The 9,127-nt window shown below is 44.3% G+C and overlaps 1 protein-coding gene across 1 annotated transcript; it reads right to left on the bottom strand.

Moving 5' to 3' along the window:
* Positions 1-3,334: 3,334 nt before the first annotated feature.
* Positions 3,335-6,598, bottom strand: LOC122363106 (extracellular calcium-sensing receptor-like). Its single transcript, XM_043265035.1, is given in 7 exon segments — positions 3,335-4,056; positions 4,059-4,247; positions 4,457-4,580; positions 4,657-4,884; positions 5,031-5,786; positions 5,895-6,183; positions 6,372-6,598. Coding segments are annotated over 7 exon segments (2,517 nt in total). The 5' UTR covers positions 6,581-6,598.
* Between the last annotated feature and the right edge of the window lie 2,529 nt (positions 6,599-9,127).

Raw genomic sequence — 9,127 nt, 5'->3', positions numbered from 1 at the left:
ATATCCACTTCCTCTCATTCCTGCCGCTTTGGAGAACCTTCGTGGAGCCACCGTCTTCACAAAACTCGACCTCCGAAGCGCCTACAATCTTATTCGTATCCGCAGGGGTGACGAATGGAAAACAGCATTCCTCACTCCCACCGGACACTACGAATATCTTGTCATGCCGTATGGCCTTGCCAACAGTCCCTCCGTGTTCCAGGATTTCATGAATGAGATCTTCCGAGACATGCTAAACCGATTCATCATCATCTATATTGACGACATTCTCATCTACTCCCCGGATCTTCCCACTCATCGTCTACACGTACGTCAAGTCCTAACCCGCCTGCGAGACCACCACCTCTACCTCAAACTGGAGAAATGCAGCTTCCACCAATCCTCCGTTCACTTCCTGGGCTATATCGTCACCCCTGCGGGCCTCCAGATGGATAACCAGAAGCCGGGCAGTGCAGGAGTGGCGAAACCCAACTCAATAAAGGAAGTACAACGTTTTCTCGGATTTGCTAACTTCTATCGTCGATTCATTCCCGCCTATAGTAACCTGTCTGCTCCCTTAACCTCTCTCACCCGTTCCTCTAACAGACCTTTCACCTGGACCCCTGAGGCACAACACGCGTTCCAAACCCTGAAGGCCGCTTTCTGCACTGCTCCCATCCTCCATCATCCAGACCCCAACAAGCGCCGTGGTCGAGGTGGATGCGCTACCCTGGGAGTCGGTGGCGTCCTCTCCCAGTGGCATGGCGAACCTCCCGTACTCCGTCCATGTGCGTATTTCTCCCGCAAACTGTCCCGGCGGAGCAGAACTACTGACGTAGGCAGCGGGAACTCCTCGCCATCAAGCTCGCACTGGAGGAGTGGCGGCACTGGCTGGAAGGATCCCAGTTCCCTTTGAAGTTATCACAGATCACAAAACCTCCAATACCTCAGAAACGCTCAACGCCGGAACCCCCGACAAGCCCGTTGGTCCTTATTCTTCACACGCTTTAATTTCACCATCTCCTACAGACCTGGCTCCAAGAACGGCAAAGCCGACGCACTCTCCCGTATTCATCAACCTGATCAGGTACCCGACTCACCCGAACCTATTCTTCCTCCTCATATCTTTGTCGCTCCTATAGTGTGGGAACTGGAGGACCAGATCCGTGCCGCCAGCCGCGAGGAACCCCGCTCCGCCGGGAGGTCCGGAGGGCCGCCAATACGTACCATCTCGCCTGCGCCTCGCCCTCCTGGACTCCGTACACACCTCTCCGGGAACCGGGCATCCTGGCAGGTACCGAACCCTCTCCATTCTCTCCCAGAGGTTCTGGTGGCCGCGGATGACGCAGGACGTTGCTAGGTATGTCCGCTCCTGCCCAGTTTGTGCTGTAACCTCCACACCTCGTCGGCTCCCGGCAGGCAAACTCCAACCTCTCCCCATACCCGAGCGGCCTTGGTCCCACGCCGAATTGACCGCCACCGATCTACCCCCCTCTGACGGCCACACAGCTGTATTGATAATAGTAGATCGGTTCTCTAAAATGTGTAAATTTGTCCCTTTACCTGGTATTCCCACCGCCCTGGACACCGCTCTGGCTCTCTTCGACAACGTCTTCCGAAACTTCGGACTACCTGAAGACATGGTGTCGGACCGAGGCCCGCAATTCACATCACGGGTATGGCGAGAGTTCTTCCGTCTACTGGGGGTGACAGTCAGCCTCACCTCCGGGTACCATCCCCAGGCTAATGGCCAGACGGAACGTAAGGTCCAGGAGCTTGCCCGATACCTACGCGCTTACTGCCACCAGAACCAGAATAGCTGGAACCAGTACCTACCCTGGGCCGAGTATGCCCAGAACTCACTCCGCCAGACCACCACCGGGCTCACCCCATTCCAATGCGTGCTGGGCTACCAACCTCCTCTGTTCCCCTGGTCGGGTGAGCCCTCTTCGGTTCCGGCGGTGGACTACTGGTTCCGGGAGAGCGAGAGGGTGTGGGACTCAGCCCATGTCCAACTTCAACAGGCAGTGCGACGCCATCAACACCAGGCCGATGTCCGTCGGTCACCTAACCCCATCTACCAGCCGGGAGAGTTGGTTTGGCTCTCCACCGAGACATCCGCCTTCGCCTGCCCTGTAAAAAAAGCTGAGTCCCGGTACATCGGTCCTTTTCCCGTGGTCCGGCAGATCACCCCTGTCACCTACCGGCTCCAACTACCACGTCAATATCGCATCTCACCCTCCTTCCACGTTTCACTCCTGAAAAAATTCACTAATCCTGTTCTTCCTCCCTCCACAGATGCGGAACTACCCCCCCCACCTCCCGAGATCGAACCCACCGAGAGCGTCTACGGGTCCAGAAATCCTTGGCTCGGGCGACAGGGCAACCGCCTCCAGTACCTAGTGGACTGGGAGGGCTTCGGTCCGGAGGAGCGGTCGTGGGTAAACCGCGATGACATCTTGGACCCGACACTCCTCCAAGACTTCCACCAGGCCCATCCGGAAGACCCAGCTCCACGTCCCCGTGGCCGTCCCCGTCGCCGTTCGCGGGCGCCAGGAGGCACCCGTAGAGGGGGGGGTAGTGTCACAAACACACCCACCAGATCACCGTCTCCCACGCCAATCACCCGCTCATCATCTCGGAATTCTAGCCACCTGTTCACCACACCTGTTATCAATTAACTCACCTCCTTATATACTCCGGAAACCCAGTCTTTCCTCGGCTGGGATTGAAGTTACGTTCTCGTACTTCTGTCCGCTCTCCCGAACTCGTTCTGCCTGTGTTTACCCCTGCTGCTACGGACTACCCGCATTTGAGTATTTGTTTTGGTTTTTCTTGTTTTGAGCTGATGTATGCTCGGCGTCACGCCATTCTTAAGTTTGATTAAAGACGTTGCCAGTATTCGCCTGCCTGCCTGCCTCCTCTCTCCTCAGACCGTGACAGCTGGTTTCTTACCTTCTTGCATTTATGTTAAAACACATGTGAATGGTCCAGTTCGGCAAACTGCTAAAACTTCTATAGAGGTGCACACACTTGATAATCAAAAGGGGTTAGACTAACAATGCCTGGTTGCTATTTACACTTTTAAGTCATATGTTATCACTAAGGGTGTCTTAACTTGGTCACAGATGGCTTTTCCATTGTGATTTTATTTTTGAAAATGAAATGGTCCATCTGATGTTTTATTCCATTTTTTTTATTATGTCCTGATATGGAAAACCATGGAATTCAAGGATATCTTACATTTTCAGATAACTTTGTATATAATTCTATATTACACATACACACACACACACACACACACTACAGCAGCAGCAACAAGAAGAAAAATTAAAGCATAATATTAGTTTAATTCTCAATAGGTTTTAGATGGTGTTTTTCCCATAACATGTTGCTTTGTATTTTGTTCAGGCTTACACAGGATAATATAACATTTAGGCGCAAATATGCAAAATAGTAAACCAATGCTTGAGGCTAAAATAGCAAAAATCTCTACAGCTACGGTAAATTTGCCAGGAGAACTGACATAAGCTGGAATAAACGTAATCCATACAGCACAAAATATTATCATGCTGAATGTTATAAATTTGGCTTCATTGAAGTTATCAGGCAGTGTGCGAGCCAGAAAAGCCAGAAAAAAGCACAAGACAGCCAAAAGGCCAATATAACCCAGCACAGCCCAGAAACCTATAGTTGAACCTAGACTGCACTCAAGTATGATCTTTTCCTTATAATATTTCATATTTTCGTTAGGAAATGGAGGAGATATTGTCAACCAAAGCACACATATAAGAATTTGTATTAGTGTAAAGGCAAAAACACTGAGCCGTTGTTGTGCAGGACCAAACCATTTCATGACATTACTTCCTGGAAGTGTAGCCTTGAAGGCCATTAAGACCACTATTGTTTTCCCCAAAACACAGGAGATACAGAGAACAAAAGTGATCCCAAATGCTGTGTGACGCAACATACAGGACCACTCAGTGGGCCGACCAATGAAAGTAAGAGAACAGAGAAAACACAGAGTCAGTGAGAAGAGCAGCAGGAAGCTCAGCTCTGAGTTGTTGGCTTTTACTATGGGGTGTCTTTCTTACTGTAAAACAGAAAGGCCACTAGCACAGTTAATCCTACTCCAAATAATGAGAAAAATATTAGCACTATACCCATAACTTCTGTGAATGACAGAAACTCTACAGCCTTTAGCACACATTTATTTTTCTCAGCATTAGACCAGAATTCCCCTGGACACTGCTTGCAGTTAATTGAATCTGGAAAGAAAGTTGTAATCATTATGTTTCAAGATTTTATATATATATATATATATATATATATATATATATATATATATATATATATATATATATATATATATATATATATATCACACACACAAACACATTTATTTTATTTATTTAATTTGCTAAGTGCAATGCTAGAGGGAAAGTGCAATGTAAACACAAACCAAGTTGAGGATTACCTGTCTCATTACTGATTTCTCCTTCTGCACATGGAATACAGTCATAACAGCAGACAGGTCTTCCTTTCTGTGTAGCCTTCCTAGTGCCTGGAGGACAGCTCTCACTGCACACAGACCTTGGCTTCTACAGGGGCATGCATAGATGATATATTGTGTTCCTTCAATTTAATTAAGCATTGTTTTACCAATAGGTTATTTACTTGCAATTTTCCTCCAGCCCAGATTATGTTTTCAGTTTTGAGCACAAAACGTTGATCAGGTGGCAAAGAGGCATCATAGTATCCCACCGGCCTAAACTGGAATGATCCATCTGAGTTCTGCTGCCAGTTTACAACTTCATATTGGGCCACTGTTGCACCACTGCTGTCAAACCACACACGATCACCAAACTTAACGGTGAAATTTACTTTTTTCAGAGCCTCGACCACCTAATGAAAAAATTTAATAAAAGTAATAAATACAGTTTTGTATTCGTTATGTATTATAATTGAGACATGTTAATGCATTGTTCATCGTAAATATTGTTACCAACTTTCTTTTCTCACTTTCTATTCATCTGTGTTTTATATTTTACCTGCTGTGGCTGTATTGTCAGGCCTTTTTCACAACCTTCTTGTGCTTTGCAGTTGAGAAGACTGTGTAGTGAATGAGCCACAGCATAAACTGCTTCATAGACATTGGCTGAATATCTGTGTTCAGTCACATCTTCATTGTAATTTTTCATTGTAAGTAGATCATCATATTTTCTGCAACTTATTGCATATTGAGAAGAATTCCCCTCAAAGTGTAGGCACGGGATGGCAGTTTTCCAGAATGATTTTGTAACATAATCTGAAAACCCTTCAATATTGATTTTTCTCATTGCAAACCCCAGCGACCCTCCTAGAACATGAAAGCTGTTTAGAGTGATGTAATTTTCTGATGTTATCCATGACTTTACTCCAATCATTTGAATGCCTGTAATATTTTGAATACTTAGCTGATCAATGAGTAAACCCATCTCAAGAAATGAAACAAATGCAATAACCACTTTTGCAGTGCTTTTTTTAATTCTTTCTACCACTTTCTGTAATTTTTCAGTTTCTGTTCGATAGAATTTGACTGTGTACTCCACGCAGATCCCCTCCTCCCGGGCTATTTTCTGAAATATTGCCATTCCATAGTTTCCATATTCATTGTCACTGTTCACAGCTCCAACCCAAGACCATCCTAAATCCTTGACCAAGTATGCAAGTGCTCTGCTCTGGTGGTAATCACTAGCTGTAGTCCTAAAGAATGAAGGGTAATCTTTTCTATTGCCGAGGCATTCACATGAAGCTGAATGACTTATCTGAAAAATAAATAAATAACAAATTAATGAATGAAAGAAAGAAAGAAAGAAAGAACAGGAAACAATGAAATACTGATTGTGTCAAACATTTTTGTTATTGTGCTTTACCACCGGTATCTTAAAAGGTCCTGTAGTTCTGGAGAGAATCACTGTGGCAGTAGACTCTGAATCACCTATTATAGCATGCAATGGAGACTGCCCAGTACAACTGTCTTCTTCTTCAAACTCCTGAACATTCATCAGTCCCATTATTGCACTCATGGTAGATAGTCTTGAACCACAGGTGTCAAAAATTCGATAACCAATAGAAACATTTGGGAGCAAATGTTCACTTCTGTTAATCTCTTCAATGGCAAAAATCATAATTTGGGCAAGGCGAAAATCTCTTAGATTCACACTGAAATTAAACATTAAATTAGCAGGCTAAATAACAACCATATTACATTTATTTATTTAGTCATTGTGGTCTTTCAAGCTATAAATATTAAATATTGCTGTTATAAATGTGAATTTATTTTCATAATGCAATTTATTATTTTAAATACATTTTACCCTTTAAAGTTTCAATACATAAATGTAACAAACCTGGAGCATGAAAGAGGCTGAGGTTTTTTTCTAAATTCGAATGAAGGTACTGTCTCTGTGCTATGGACTGGAAAAAGTGCTCCAATGGTTAGGTCTCCATTCTTAGAAATCAGCGGGTACTTAGGGTCTCCCATCATTCGGCATAGTGTGTTTCCTGCCTTTGTATGAAGCTGATGTAAAAGCAGGATTGTGTAAAAAAAGAGAAGCATCCCAAAGATTGAACTCCACTGCAACTGCCAAATGCAAATGACCTATGATAGGTTATTTACTGTTTTATAGACAAAATTCACATGGATGAGTGATTAAGAGCATAACCAATCACCTCATAGATGAGGTAAAGTAGGAGTGGAATAGAGTCAAACTAATTTGATGGTCATAATTTAAAAAGCAAAACTATTAGTTTTTTTGGAGCAAATTATACATATACAATTTCTCTTTATATAGACTAAACTACATTTTTTTTCCGAATTGTTACCAAAATGTTTTCTTAATATGCATTATTACATTATTATACAGTAGTATTTTTCAAGTCAGTCAGTTAGTGACTGTTTAGTTATTCTGTGTTTTGCATTAGTGTCAGTAGGAAATATCAACTTATATTTCCAAACATTAATTTTACCATTACTTGTAATAATCCAGTAAAAGTTTTGGAGTCTGGAGTCTGACAACAGCCAGTGCTCCACACAGAGATCTGATCTCATCATCATCTAGTCTGATTGGAATGACATGAAGAAAAATAGCAATCTGAGACAAACTAAATCCAGAATAACTGTGGCAACATCTGCAAGATGCTTTAAGAAACCTATCTACAAAGCTCAGACTAACAACTCTCACACAGAATGAGCACCGATAACCCATTCCAGGAACTCCACACTCACCTGCGGCGAGTTCTCTGACACCCACCACAGCACCCTTCAATGCTAGCACTTCTTTGCCTACCATCACTTCGAGTGCCATGGCCTGTCCAGCAGCCTATTCTGATTTGGCAGAGGAGGGCAATGGATTTCTACTACAAAGCTCACTCGTCTTTGAGATGCAACCCGCACTCTATCCAACGGATCAATCAAGAATTGCATTATCTCCTTGCTCTCAGGGCAGCACTTCAATGGGCAGAAACATTTTGGAATCAAGGTGGACCCATTACCAGTTCCATTATATATATATATATATATATATATATATAAAAAATGTAACCAGGGTAGGATTCACTTGATATTTTATTTTATATCCTGAAATGGACCTTTGGTTTCCTGTCAGCGTGGTTATAATGCTGTCCCCTTTAAGAAAAAAAAACGTTCGCACATGCGATAGAGAAGTGCACATCGGACCGAAGGAGAACAAGTTGAGAACAAGAGTTGCACAAAGAAATAGTCGATAAAACTGTTGAAAGAGATAAATCTCAGTTTATATCCATTTGTGAATGTGTGAGTACATGGTTTAATTCGATGATTACACAAGAGTTGCCGTACTGATCCAAGATGGTGGTGCGGCGGTAGTACGCATAGCGACCACTCCGGAACCAAAATGGTGTTTTTGTTTGTTCAAGACATTATTTTGTATGCTTCAGCCAAAATTTCGTAGGGCATGGATACCAGCGACAGTTGTGTCCGCACATCGACCACCAGACACTGAAACTGCTCAGAAACCACGCAACAACTAAACTGAGCGGCGACGGCGTTGCACGTGGACTCGGGACCTCGGCTTGCTGTGCGGACCAGGCCCTCAGTCCTCAGTGTCTCCTGATGCGAAGGCCGGAAGAAGAACGCCGCAAGCGGTGTTGAAAACAGAGGCGTGGTAAGCGGGCGTGTGTCCGTGCTAGGCTAACCGCTAACCCTAGCCGGCCGGCACTCCCCTCCATCTTTCTGTCCAACGTCTGTTCACTCGACAATAAGATGGACTACAATCGACTTCACCGAGCAACACGGCGTGAGTATAGGGATTGCTGCGTCTTTGTCTTTACGGAAACGTGGCTCAGCGACAGAGTTCGGACAACGCCATTCAGCAAGCCGGGCTAACCACATTTCGTGCGACAGTAATGCCGCACTGTGTGGAAAGACTCGTGGTGGTGGCGTGTGCGTTTATATCAACACGGAATGGTGCAAGGACTCTGTGCTTATATCGAACTATTGCTCATCGCTAGTGGAGTTCATTGTTGTCAAATGCAGACCCTTTTATCAACCCCGGGAATTCACCACCATCTACACCATTGGAGTTTACATTCCACCCAGCGCTAATGCAAAGGAGGCTCTGGCTAGCGAGCTGTACAAAGCTATTAGCGTGCTGCAGAACAGCTCACCCGATGGACTGTTTATCATCGCCGGAGATTTCAATCACGCAAATCTCAAAACAGTGCTCCCTAAATTCTATCAGCATGTGGACTTTGCTACGAGAGGAGCGAACCACTCTATAGACAGCACTCCCCCTCACCACTATTCAGGGGTTTTTATATGGTCGTCGTCACACTACCACATCACAGTAATATATGGTGGCCTCCTGTAATACCCTTGCAAAATGAGGATCACAGGTGTAAGACAACAGATGTAAAATGCCAAAAACAGATGGGTTCTAAATAGTGGGGTTCTTAGCTTATGTCTGACTGCAGTTATAATGGTAACTAAATTATATAGGCTTTACTTTATATTTTGATTAACAAAAACTTCTTAATATTTCCCCCTTTGAGACGTTTACGTCTCATTTTACTCTTGAGTGACGTTTCATGATTCAGTCTGTTTTATTAACGCTATCTAGTAACCAAA

The sequence above is a fragment of the Puntigrus tetrazona genome, chromosome 18 (genome assembly GCF_018831695.1).
Source record: "Puntigrus tetrazona isolate hp1 chromosome 18, ASM1883169v1, whole genome shotgun sequence".
NCBI lineage: Eukaryota > Metazoa > Chordata > Actinopteri > Cypriniformes > Cyprinidae > Puntigrus > Puntigrus tetrazona.
The sequence above is the reverse complement of the archived record's forward strand: the minus strand, read 5'-3'. Positions and strand labels throughout refer to the sequence as shown.